This window comes from Chelonia mydas, chromosome 25 (genome assembly GCF_015237465.2).
Source record: "Chelonia mydas isolate rCheMyd1 chromosome 25, rCheMyd1.pri.v2, whole genome shotgun sequence".
Lineage (NCBI taxonomy): Eukaryota > Metazoa > Chordata > Testudines > Cheloniidae > Chelonia > Chelonia mydas.
The window spans coordinates 13,199,692-13,212,402 of NC_057858.1; the positions used below are offsets into that span (position 1 = coordinate 13,199,692).

Consider the following 12,711-nt stretch of genomic DNA (forward strand, 5'->3'; position numbering starts at 1 on the left):
CTCCCTGGAGGAGAGAGGCCCCTTCTAGTCCATCTCAGCGAGACGCAAACAGCCATGATCAAGGCTGCGAAGAGGGCAGGGGAGAGATCAGAAGGTTCTTGGCAAATCTCCGAGGAAGGGAAATCCAGGCACGTAACTGGAGGGGTTTCCCCTCCCTGCTCTTCAGATAACTCTGCCCCAGACTTTATGTCCATAAGGCTTTTTGTGGCTCGGAGCAGCATGACCCAGCCCTGTCTGATCTTGCAAAGAGGCGATACCATGCTTACCTGCATTTAAGGAAACACTAGGCCCCCATGCGGCTGCATTAAACACCCATTCACCATGCAACCAACCAAACTGAGTAACGGCACGTAATCATAGCAGTTTCACCAGCTGTTGCCTCCCCAGCCTGCCTATCCTTCGTGGCTGGTAGCACAGAGGTATTTTCTACACACAGATTCTCTCCCTTCTTGGTGTCTGGTCAATACTGTCCATTAGACAGCGGAAGGTGAGAGAGGGCTGGAAATTTTCACCACCCCTAGTCTGTGTTACACCTCTCTGGCTCTGGTTAGATCCTCAAACACCTGGGCCTATTTTATTGCTGCTACAGAATGGCTTGGTTAGAAGACAAAAACACCATTTTTGTGGAGGAAGAATAAAAATAAAATACAAAATTTTGTTGTTTCCTAAGACTCCGGGCCTGGGAGATATCTCCTGGTATCCCCAAGCCTGGAATGTCACAGTACTGGGCCAGTCGCAGAAGACGGAGCTGCAAACAAGCCATTGGAGGACCCACTCTGAGAACTCCAGGTCCCTTCTACTTGGGGAGACTGGCTGCTTTCAAACCCCCTAAAGATTGGATGTCAGCGATGGGGCCAGCCAAGCCCCCATCTCTCTGTTCGGGACGTTGTGGGTATGTCCCCTTCCAGATATGTTAGTTCTAAACGCTCTGCTCATCTAGCGATTCACTTGTCAGCGTGCGTGAGAGTACACAGCTTGCTGTGGGGCACGCATGGGGCAGGGGCAGAACTTCTACAGGTTCTGGACTTGTCTCCTTCCTATGATAAAGCAGCCGAGGGACCACTGACGTCTGTAAAAAGAGTTAAACCAAAACATCCGACAGTAAACGCACCTATGAGTCCCCAGACTCAGCCTGGTGGACGCTGTCCCTTGCCACCACCTGGCATAATGGTCCTCTAGACACTTTGCCTCCTTGGCAGTTCCTTTCCTGCCCTGCCGAGTCCCCAGCTCCTTCCTCCTCATACAGCATCCCTCTGGTAAATAGTCAAAGATTCCTCCGTCCCAATCCAAAACTAAATCGCAAAGCTAAGTCAGCCACAAGCAGAGAAGTGTATCAGCCATTGACCTGTCAACGTAAGTAACGAGCCCTGGCAGACCGAAAGCTCGATTGCTAATCCTAGTGTGGCTGAAACGCTGGGAGACCTGCAGAGCTCTCAGCCACTCTCTGAGATTTCAGTCATGAAAGCACTAGATAAAACTATAAACTAGCTACGGCAAAAACTTCCCCGCTGCTGAAGTGAAGACAATCCCTCCCGCCCACCCCGAATTCCACAGACCCTGCAATTATTTGGTTGCTAAGATCATTGGTTATTTATCCTTCCCCACCCCATTGAGCCCCCCCACCTTGAGCGGATTCTTTTCCCAGTCTGACATGACATTTATGTGCAAGCTCCTTATTGCGGGGCGGGGGGGGGGAAGGAACGTCCCAGTTCTTCCAAAGTTACTGAGGGCTGGATACCCTTCTTCCCTGGAAATCTGAAGAAATAACTACAGGGTGCTCTTTGTTCTGGAAACTGTAAAGCTCAACATTTTGCATAAGCTGGGGAGGCAGCAGCTCCCAGATCCTGCCTCCGCCTTTTAAGCTGTCTAAAGAAGAACGGAATAGAGTCTGTTAGGTTGGGGGTGTTTTTTAGTGCAACAAATGTCGACCATGCATGGAAATTATGTGGCTCAAATTCGCTGCCCCACCCCTCGGTCTGTTCTTCAAGCAGAAAGATGTCCCTGCACTGGAAAAATCAAATCATTTCGAGGCTAGAGAGCTGGGAGGAGAGCTCTGGAAACGGTGAGATGGAATAGCGGCGAGTTTCCCTTCTGCATCTAGTGCATATGGGATTCCGCCAGCTTCTGCCTGGTGAGAAGGCAGGGGTGAATGATTCAGTGGTGACCCACCTCTCCTTCCTCCTGATCTCTGCCTCCACGTTGCCCCTGTGGGCCTGTGCCCCCAACCCCCTCATTCCAGCCGTACCTGGGCTCGCCCACTCCGTTCCTCCTGCCGTGCTCCCCCAGCTGGGATGCTTGTGACACCTTGCCAGCCCCAGGGGGATTGGTGGCTCCGGCCTGATCTTGCAGCACTGAGCTCCCTTGCTGTCCATCCCCAGCTGGGCCAAAGGGACTAGAGACTTTGACAAGGGTGGCCCACGAGCTAAATTCCCCATCCCCCGGCTGATGGATGGCTGCCACTCGAGCCAGGCGGGTGTGGCGCCAACCCCGTTCATGCCACCCTGGACTTTAGGAACACGAAAGACCCATTAGCTCATCCAGCCCATCGCCAGCTGTTGCCTGGGGCACGGGGCACTTTGCTCACCCTTCGCACAAGCAGGCCGTCGTGGCGAAATTGGCGCCAGGGTAGCAGGGATTGAGGAAGACCTGGGCCCAGGGGGCCAGATTCAGGGGCTGGGACAGCTGTGGCAGCAAATGCTGAGCCCTGTGAGGATGCAGGCAGGGAGCGCCCCCTTCTGGTGTGTGTTTGCAGTAACAACAGCAGGCCAAGGCCGAGCGCCTGCAGTCAGGGGGACGGAGCTGGCAGGAAAGGGGATAACCTTCGCCCTGCGCAGGGGCACAGCTTCCCTGCAGCAGACGCCAGGGGCTCAGCAGGAGCCAAGGGAGCTTTGGAGAGTCCCTGCTGAGAGCCTGCAGGGCCCCAGGGCTCTTACTCTCTCTGGGACGCAGGGGAAAGGACTTCTGAGCACACCCCAGCTGAGCTCCTGAGCGCAAGGCCACTGCGGGCTGCTCCTACCTCTGCTTCCCCAGCCCCATCTGCCCGACCCACCCCTCCAGCTTTAAGCTCAGGCTGCCCCTGGTTGCACGGCCAGCTTCTGTGCCTGGCTCCGGGTGCTGCATTAGGGTAGATTTACCACAGGGAGCGCTCGGGGAACGTGCACGTACAGCACCCATACATCCCCCTTGTCCCCCCAAGCCCTTCGGGCCCAGAGCACAGGGCCCCAGCGGGTCCTGGCTCAGCTAGGAGACAGGGAGAAATCCACCTGTGGTCCTGCAGCTATTCTAGCCCTGACCTCCCCCTGCACACACACAGCTCTACCAATGCCCCTCACTCCCAACTCACAGCCCCCTGCTAGTCCAGCCCCAATCCCCCAGCTCCACCAATGCCCCTCGATCTTCAACGGGCGCTGCTCTGTCAAGTCCTCGGACTTTTGTGTCACGGGCCCCCTCTGCAACGCAGTGCCACCCCCCGACGGGCAGGCCCCTCCCGCCCCCCCACTAGTTTTCCAGTCCTGAGCTTTGCCGGCACCCCTCGACCCTGCCTTGCTGCCCGCACCTTTGCTCCCCAATTCCATTCCCGCCCCTCTCCTGAGGATGCTGAACTGCCTCTTGGCACTGAGTTGAGGCCACCGATCTCGTCACCAAAGCTGGGAGCAGAAGCTGCCTGTCTCAAGGCCCCCCAGCCCCCAGCCCCTGAACTCTGCTTTCCCGTGCCGCGGGGGATGGGACGGCCACCGCTCACGTCACGCACCCATCTCCACTCTCCTGATGGCGCGGGGGGGTGCAGGTGTCCTAAGAGCCCCACGCCAGGCTGGGCACGTCCTAATTCTGCTTGAAGAACAGACCCGGGATCCGTAACTCCTTTGCCCGCTGTCCCCCATCCCCCCCGGTTAGAGTTTATGGCCTGTGCTCTCCTCCTCGGCTCTGAGCTCACCCTCCTCCACGCCACCCTCGTCCACCAGCCCGTTGAGGTGGGCTTTGCCGGGCAGCTGCTTCTCGCCACCCTCCGAGGACGGGCCGGGCCGCTGCGGCGGGGGGGCGGCAGCACCGTTGCCACTGGCCCCGGCTCCCTCGGACTTGCCGAAGTTGAACAGTTTGCCCGGGTTGAACGGTTTGGTGGGTGACTGGACTTTCTCGGTGCCCCCGTCCCTCTTGGTCTCCGGCGACTTCAGGAACTTGAAGCTCAGGAAGCCGGGCAGTTTGTTTTCGCTGCCCGTCGGGGACTGGGCCGTGGCGGCGCTGGCTGCCCCGGCGCCGCCCCCCGACAGGAACTTGCTCTGCAGCGGGATGATCTGCTTCAGTTTCATGACATTGTTGGTGGCCAGCAGGGAGCTGGGCCTCTTGGGCTTCTCGGAGCCATGGGACGAGCCGCCGGCCCCTTTGGTTTTGGCCTGGCTCTTCTCGTGGCCGGGGTCCTGCCCGGCAGCCTCGGGCTTCCCCTCGTCCCGGCTGGTCTCGCGCTCCTTGCGGGCCTGGTACTCGGCTTGCCGCTGCCGCTCCTCCTCCTCCCGCTTGCGCCGCAGCTGCTGCTGGTAGTGGTTCTGCGCCTGCCGCTCGTGTTTCTGAGGGAGGGGAGGGGGCAGCGGCTGGTTAGCGGCAGGGGCCTGGCACGGCAGGGGGCTCGGGGAGCCTCCCGCTCGTCACGGCGCCCCTCCCCTGGGGTTTCGCTGCCTCCAGCCCTGGGCACACAGAAGCAACCGCGGCCGGGGGGAACTCTGCAGAAGAGGGGCCGGGGCAGGGAGAGCAACCCCCAGGCTGCTCCTGGACGTGCGTCACCCCGGGCCGGCACCCAGAGGGCAGGCCAGTGACTGATCCACCCAAGCCCCGGCCTCTCTGCTGAGACAACCGGCGAGGGGACAGGGGAGGGGTTGGGGACATGACCTCTAGGCTGAGGCACCCCCACACGCGGGCAGCTGGGGTGTGTGAGCTGCGGACGCTCGACCCCTGGGAGCCGGACTCACCTTGAAGGCCTCCCTGCGCTGATACTCCAGCTTCGCCATCTCCTCCGCCACCCAGGCCGGGATGTCAGGGATGGCCACCTGGATGAGGTACTTCAGGAGCAGGGCAAAGTGCTGCGGGGAGGAGACGGGCAGAGAGCTGTGGGGAGGGTCTTGGCCGTGCCAGCAGAGGGCACTGCATGGCTGCTTTAGAAACGGCATGGGGCTAGGAGCCCAAAATCTGACCGGCCCCCTGGGCTCCTCGCCCTCCGATTCCCGTCCGGAGCAGTTCTACTGAGCTGCCCCACCCCAAAGCAAATGCTGTGCCGGTGTGTGCTAAGCAAACAGCAGCAGCCCTGCTCCAACGAGAGACCCTCCAACAACAAAGCAACGTACACAGCTCCAGCTCCAACGAGAGACCCTCCAACAACAAAGCAAATACACCGCTCCAGCTCCAATGAAAGACCCTACAATAACAAAGCAATGTACACACCCCCAGCTCCAACAAGAGACCCTACAACAACAAGCGAATGCACCGCTCCAGCTGCAGCTCCAACAACAGACCCTACAATAACAAAGCAGCATGCACTGCTCCAGCTCTAACCAGAGACCATGCAATAACAAACCACATGCACAGCCCCAGGACTCTCAGAAGACCCTACAATAACAAACCTCAGCCCTGTTAGCACTTCCATACCTCCAGCACCACCACGGAGATGATGGCTCCCTCTGGGCTGAGCCATGGGAAGAGCCGCTGCAGCTGGCCGCACTGACCAATCAGGTAGCAGTTCACCACGATGGCCAGGACGCCCATGGCCTCCATCACTTTCTGCAAGACAAACACCATGGGATGAGATGTGCCACTCACACCCGCCACCTGCGGGCCGGCTCTTGCACTGAGCTGGGAACCCAGCCCATCTCGCCAAGCCCCCCTCATGGAGGGGCATCTGGGTCAAATTTGAGTGGCCATGGGAACCTGTGTACCAGGTCACAACGCCACTGACTCAGATTTGGCCTGGCCGCCCCTCTGTCATGATGGCAGAATGGCCAAGCCAAATCTGCTATCCTAGGTCTAGGACAACGCGGGAGACACACTGAACCTTTGCCGAGGGTGGCAGATTGTCTTGAGAGGTCCCTGCAGATGCTGAAGGGGAAGGCACGAGATCCCTGAGCTGCACCGAATGTGGCAATAGAGAGCTCCCCAGCTTGTCCCCTGGTGCAGGAGGCTCGCAGCTCGTGCCACTGCCAATGAAATCCTTAATCAGCTCTCTCTCCTCCTGTTGAGGTATTTGCCCCAGTAACATCCTGTGGCAGTGAGTTCCACAGGTTGAACAAGTGCTTCCTCATTTTTAGTCATCATCAAATTGGGGCCTTTTTGATTCCACTCAGGCTCTAGCCCTATGGCATAGGCTGAGCCGTCCTCCTATCTGCCTGTCATTGGATAGAATCACACGTAACAGGGCAGCCTGCCCCCTTCAGGGCCAGCAGGCTGGGGCCAGCCAACTCTGGTCGACAAGCCTCACCCCACTACACCTGTATGGGGGCGTTGGCTTTAAGAGGAAGACAGCCCAGCATTTGGCCGGGGAGGAAAGTGGCCAGGCCGCTCCTATGGGGTGAGGTGAGGGCTGGGAGTCTGACTTGGGCTGCGCACTGTCTGACTGTTCCCGTCTGCCAGAGGCCCTGGCTACGAGGGCAGACCTGGCCTGGATGGTGGGGATGATTGGAGCCCAGGAGCCAGCAGCTGGACAGTAGGACAGGCCGTTGCTGCTGGGGCCTGCTGGCGAAGAACGGGGCTGATGGCTGAGCCCAGCAGGGCTGAAGAGTCTTTTGGTCCTGGTTTGGGACGAGAGCATAGAGTGACCCAGCTACAGAGTCAAGTCACCACCCCAGACACTGGGAACCTGAGGAAGAGAGCGAAGCAGAGAGGCTGCAAGGCCAGGATTTTCCCCGAAGGACGCTCCGGGATGGCAAGGCCTGTGCCGAGTCCTTAACAAACTGTAACTCGTGTTTCCCGCCATACAGCTCTTGACAGAGAATACATGGTCGTTTCTCCCGCCGGAAACATGCAGCCACCTCTGGGGTGGAGCACGGCACAGCGCTGAGGAAAGCGCAGTCCTGTATCCATTTGAAAGAACCAGAGGGACTAGGGAGGTGAACGCGGAGGCTGCCTAGGACACTGGGGTGAGCCTCCTGGCTCCTGCCGCATAAAATAGACCCTGGCTCCTCTTCTGCTTTCCAAGGGTCACAGATCCTCAGGACTGGGTGCCTAGCCGTGCCAGCTCTGTGCCCTGCAGGGATCCCATGTGCCAGGCTAGTCCCCTGGCAGCACAAAGCAGGCCACGATCCCGCCCCTCTACAGCCTCTCCTGGGACTGAAAGCACCATGCGTGGCTCCTACATGGGGTGACCAGATGTCCCGATTTTATAGGGACAATCCCGATTTTTTTGAATTTTTTCTTATATAGGCACCTATTACCCCCCACCCCATGTCCCGATTTTTCACATTTGCTATCTGATCACCCTACTCTCACACGAGTGCCCACCCTCCCGGTGGCTCTTACTGCCCTGTGGGGATGGGGGCCCGGCCGCCAGCCCAACCGTTCCCTACCTGCCATTGCCCGATGCTCTCCACCCTCTGGCCGAAGGGGCGCTGCAGGCCGGTGCACAGCTTGAAGGCATCGCTGCGGATCTCGATGATGTTGTTGATGAGGGCGCACAGGGCAGCCAGAGGGAAGGCGGAGGAGAAGAGAACCACGTAGCCGAACTGGATGAACATCTCCTGGTAATCGTGGAACGTGTCCTGGGGGGAGGGGGAAGACCAGTCATGCTGGTGCGAGTCCCTGATGCCCCAGGATCCTGACCCACAGTCCCCCCTGCAATCCCAGCCCTGGGCTGCTCCCCACAACCCCAAGCTCCGCCAGTGCCCCTCAATCCTGCCCTGACCCCCCTCTATCCGAGCCCTGGGCTGCTCCCCGCAATCACGAACTCCACCGGTGCCCCTCAATCCCGCCCCGACCCCCCTCTATCCCAGCCCTGGGCTCCCTGCCCCCACAGCTCCGCCAGTGCCCCTCAATCCTGCCCTGACCCCCCCCATCCCAGTCCTGGCTCTGAGAGCGCCCAGCAGGGTAGATCCAGGGGGGCTTTGTGACGTGAGCACTATGGGGCAATTACAGAGACTCCTCTCGCCTGTTGTTTGAGGCAGGATTCCCCCGTCCCAGCAGCCCCTCACCTCGTACTTCTTCATGCAGCTCTCCACCTCGGCCTGGGTGAGATGGGGGGAGTAGTTCTCCTCCGGTGGGTCAATCCAGGAGGCCCGGTTCCGCTTTCTGCCCTCCTCCTCCTCCTCTTCCTCCTGGCTCTCAGCCGCCCGGCCCCGCCGAGCCCGCAGGGTCACTGCCAGCTCCTTGGCTTCCGGGAGGGGGCTGCCGGAGGGCCCCTCGGTCTCCTCCTCATCCTCGGCCAGCTCAAAGATGGAAGCAGGGTCCATGCCCTTCTCCACCATGGTGGGGCTGCCCTCCTCCAGGAAGCTGGCGTCCTCCATGGCACCCAGCTCCCGGCCCCGGCGCTCGGCCCGCTCGATGAAGCTCACCTTCTTCAGCTTGAGCCCACAGTCCAGGACGCTCTCGTCCTCCGAGTCCGACTCCCGCTTCTCCTCCTCCTCGGGGACGCCGCAGCCCCCGTTGAGGCACTTCTCCCCCTGGGGCCCCTCGCCTGCCCCCTCGGGCTCGGGGCCCAGCCTGGCCGCCTGCTCTGCAGGCCGGGGCTCAGGGCCCAGCCTGGGCGCCGTGTATCTCTGGGCAAGCAGGCGGAAGATGGTGTGGGAGACGTCGCGGATGTTCTGCAGGCTCAGGTCGCCCCGCTGGATCTTGCGGTAGAGGTGGGGCTGGGAGACCTCCTTGATGTTCTGGAGGAACTGGCGGGTGATGAGCAGCGTGGCCAGCATCTGGGGAAGGGACAGACGCACCAGGGAGGCGGGTCACATCTGGGGAACCTGCTCCCCTGCCTGTCTCCATCCCGCCGGCACTGCCCCAAAGCTGGGCTCAAGCCGCTATTTTACAGAGGCTTACCCCACCCCAGGGGCAAGGGAGGGAGTGGGGGGGGCAAGCAGGGGGTGCACACAAGGCTCAGCTACTCCCCAAAAGTGTCTGAGTGGACCCCACCATAATTGGGGTGAAAGGGGCCCACAGGATGGCAGTTGATCGTACGGTGTTGATCAGCTGACAGCCTGGCTGAGACACGCCAAACTCATCACACATGACCCCACAACAAGCTGGCACAGGACGGCAAATTTCAGTCTGCTGCCATTGAGTGTAATCAGAACTGGGACCCTTGAGACAAAAGACACGGAGCCTCCTTCCCTGTCACCTGCAACCACTTGCCCTAAGAGTGAAAGGCCCCATGTCCCATTTTCTGCCCCCTTGAGCCAGCCAGTCCCTCCACCTTGGGGCCAGACCAGAGCTGGTGCCCCCTAGAGGGGAAAGGCCCAGATCTCACCACCACCTCCCGCCCTGTGATATTGCTCCTTTGTTTTCAAAGGCTCCCCTGCGCCCCGGGAGACCAGAACTGTCCCACGGCTGTTCCCTGCGGAGCGCCAGACTGTCGAGCCAGCCGGGCGGACCCACGCGGCCAAAGGGTCCCTGGTGCAGGATGAATCTGCCAGTGGGTGGCATGCACGGCCTGCCCCCGCCCACCACCCCTCCTACTTTGGATACTGCCAGGCTCCAGCCAAAGCGCAGGAGGCCCTTAAAGGAGATGAGAAAGAGGTGGAGCTGAAGGGTGATGAAGGGAAGGAGAGCGTCTCTGAGCTGACGCACGAGGCTTTGGGAGAGAGAGAAGATGAGCAGGAGCTGTGGAAGGGACAGACAAACAAAGAGAGAGAGAGAGAGACAACGAAAAGGAGAAATCAACTGAGACCCCAAATCAAGGCAGGGCTTAGGGCGGCCCAGCATGCGGATGGGAGCGGGAGCCAATGGAAAGGTTAGGCCTCTCTTCCTAAAGGGGGCCAGTGATTCGGGGGGGGGGGCCCGACATGAGAAGCCGTGGGTCTGAGCAGCATCTACAGCTCCGTCTGAAGGCGACAGGGGGCTGTGGGTGCCAGCAGAGGGGGCCACAGAGCTGCAATGGTCCCTCATGGTGCTGGGTACCTGGGACCGAGCTGAGAGCCCAGCTGGAGTTACCTCCACACGGACCCCGCCGTCCCCTCCCCGGCTCGCACACCGGGCCCAGCACGGGCTCCCGGGGCGGAGACGCCACTTACCTCCTTCAGCCGCTCCATGTCCTTGAGGTAGAAACCAATGTAGAAAAGACTTAGGTATGAATTTACAAACTGAAACTGCCAGGGAGAAAGAGGGAGGGTCAGTGTGAAACAGCGAGTGAAACCCCCCACCCCCCCGCCCCCTCAGGATCAGGATCTGGGGCCTCCAGCCCACACCCCCGGCTGACTCATGCCCATCGGTCCCAAGCAAGCCCTAGGATCCTCACTTGTTCTTAACCCTCCGGGGTGGTCGTGACCAGCAGGGGTCTCCCCCGCAGGCTGGGATTCTGGCGCTGGGGGGTCCTGGGGGACAGCGGTTGGCAGCCAGGGTTGAGCCGGGGCCCTTCCCCGTGACAGACTGGGTCTGTGCAGCCTGAGCTAAAGGGAGGCTCCCCTGGCTGTCAGGAAGCCACAGGCTGGTATGGTCACTGCTGCCAACCAGCAGGGGGCGACGTGCTCGCTGCACGGAGCTGGGGTCACCTGGGTCGAAGGATTCTCCCGCGGACTCCTTGCGGTAGCCACCCTGCACCGCTGCGGCTGCACCCAGCAAGGGCACCGGGGACGGGGGGAGCAGGGTCCATTCTCTCCCCTCCTCCACAGCAACCCCGCCCTAGCTCACCAGAACCATTTTAATGATGAGGTGTTTCTCGTAGGCACTCTGCAGCCGGTAGTTTTCTGGAATGAGGACAGAGAGACTCAGGCCCGGGGGTGGGGAGGGTGAGTCAGGGCCCCAAGGAGGAGTAACCAGCACCCTCAGTGCCCGGCTCCAGCCGCGCTCCACTGGGCCCAAGCACTGACCCCGGTGAGAACTGGGATCCCCGAGTCTGGATTAGCCCCTGGGACGAGCTGGAGCATCTCCAAGCCCTGGACATGCAGCGGATTGCGAGTGTGGACGTGTTACAATGGCAAATGACCAGCGTGGCCCCAGCCAGGCTCCCGGCTCCTGCAGCGGGACGGGACCTCCTGCTAGGAGCCGCTGGGCCCGGAGATTTGACACCAGAGGACGCGGGTTTGGAGAAGTCCCCAGAACCCCAGTGCTTCTCCTAAGCTTGAGTCAGCAGAGCTTGGAGGTGGCCACGGCCTTCCTGGGGGCTGCTGGCTGGCCTGCCCCAGCTCGGCTGAGGCCGGCCGGATCGTGGGGGACAGAGCGGGCTGGGAGTGTGCTCACATCCCGACCCTGTTGCCATGGCAGCTGCAAGCCCCCCCCGCGCCCGATGACGCACCCATGTCATTCAGCCAGTACGCGATCTTCCGGTAGACGTCGTCACAGGCTGTGACGATGAGGGCCAAGACGATCTTGGGCAGGAAGCGGATGAGCCGGGGCAGCTCCTTGATGCTTAGCACAAACTCCTGCGGGGACACGAGGGGCAGGGACCCCATCAGCCCAGGGGCAGGGGAGTCTAAAAGGCGCGGAGACACCGATGGAGCCCCAGGGGTGGGTGGTAAGTAGCCTGCTGGGATGGCACCTGCACCTGGCTCTGCCCAACCCGTGCTCTAGGAAGGGGACATGGAGCCAGCATGGCGTGGGGCTGGCGCGACGCCGGCCAGCCGGGGACGAAGGGGAAGCTCAGCCACAGAGCGCCCCAGAGTCTCCCTCCCAGGCCAGGTGAGATTTAACTTATACATGCACAAACCTTCCTGCGTACACACATCACGCACATCCATGGACATGCTCACGTGCCCAGGAAAGCTCTCCCAGCCACACACACACACACACACACACACATATGCTGGCATGCAAACAGCTTCCTGTCTCCTCTCACCACGCCCTGCCCCATTCAGCACAGATCAGCTTCCTGTTCCGGGGGCTCAAGCCCTCACTTCCCCGAGGTGACCAGACCCCATACGCGCCTGCGCCAGCCCTGGGGCTGGGCCGAATCGTGACGGAGCCAGGGGTTCGTGATGCCCCCGCACTGCTCCCAGGAATGTGGAGGGTTTAGCGCCCGCTCCTGGCGGGAGGAGAGGCACGTGGGAGCGGCCGGCGGGGCTGGGCCGGGGGAGAGCGTCACCCACCTGCAGCTCAAAGCACCCCAGCATGACGAGGAAGACGAAGGAGAGGCAGATGAGGCAGACGGGCAGGCTGACCAGGCACTGGAAGAGCAGCCGTTTCCACGGCGGGTAGTAGAACTCCTCCACGTTGGTCACCGGGCTGATCCTTTTGATGCCCTAGTGGGGGAGACGGCAGCCTGTGACCCCCCATGGGCCAGACACCTCCCCCCAGTCTGGGGAGATCCCTCCAGGATTTTGGAGCAACCGAGGCAGGGGATCTGCCCTACAGTTCCCGGGAGACCCCTGTGCCTGCTGAGGCCATCAGTGCTGGAGCTCTCCCGCACAGCTGGATGGGGGCACTGCCCCTCGCTGGCTCCCGTCAGTGTCAGAGCCCAGCTCTCAGATCCTCAGCTGGTGTGAAGGTCAGTCCGGGGCCAGTTTTGTTCAATATCTTCATTAATGATCTGGAGGATGGTGTGGATTGCACCCTCATCAAGTTCGCAGATGACACTAAACTGGGAGGAGAGGTAGA

The 12,711-nt window shown here is 60.8% G+C and overlaps 1 protein-coding gene across 2 annotated transcripts in view; it reads right to left on the reverse strand.

Annotated features, from left to right (window-relative positions):
• Nucleotides 1–1,920: 1,920 nt before the first annotated feature.
• Nucleotides 1,921–12,711, reverse strand: part of ANO8 (anoctamin 8) — a 29,687-nt gene continuing 18,896 nt past the window's right edge. For both annotated transcript variants that reach the window (XM_037885958.2, XM_043535666.1), the window contains exons 9-17: nucleotides 12,204–12,356; nucleotides 11,414–11,540; nucleotides 10,810–10,865; nucleotides 10,194–10,268; nucleotides 8,166–8,879; nucleotides 7,545–7,736; nucleotides 5,635–5,766; nucleotides 4,962–5,072; nucleotides 1,921–4,562 (exon numbers count right to left, since the gene is read on the reverse strand). In XM_037885958.2, the coding sequence (XP_037741886.1) occupies nucleotides 3,891–4,562; nucleotides 4,962–5,072; nucleotides 5,635–5,766; nucleotides 7,545–7,736; nucleotides 8,166–8,879; nucleotides 10,194–10,268; nucleotides 10,810–10,865; nucleotides 11,414–11,540; nucleotides 12,204–12,356 (2,232 nt within the window). In that variant the 3' untranslated portion in view covers nucleotides 1,921–3,890. The remainder of the gene's footprint in view (nucleotides 4,563–4,961; nucleotides 5,073–5,634; nucleotides 5,767–7,544; nucleotides 7,737–8,165; nucleotides 8,880–10,193; nucleotides 10,269–10,809; nucleotides 10,866–11,413; nucleotides 11,541–12,203; nucleotides 12,357–12,711) is intronic.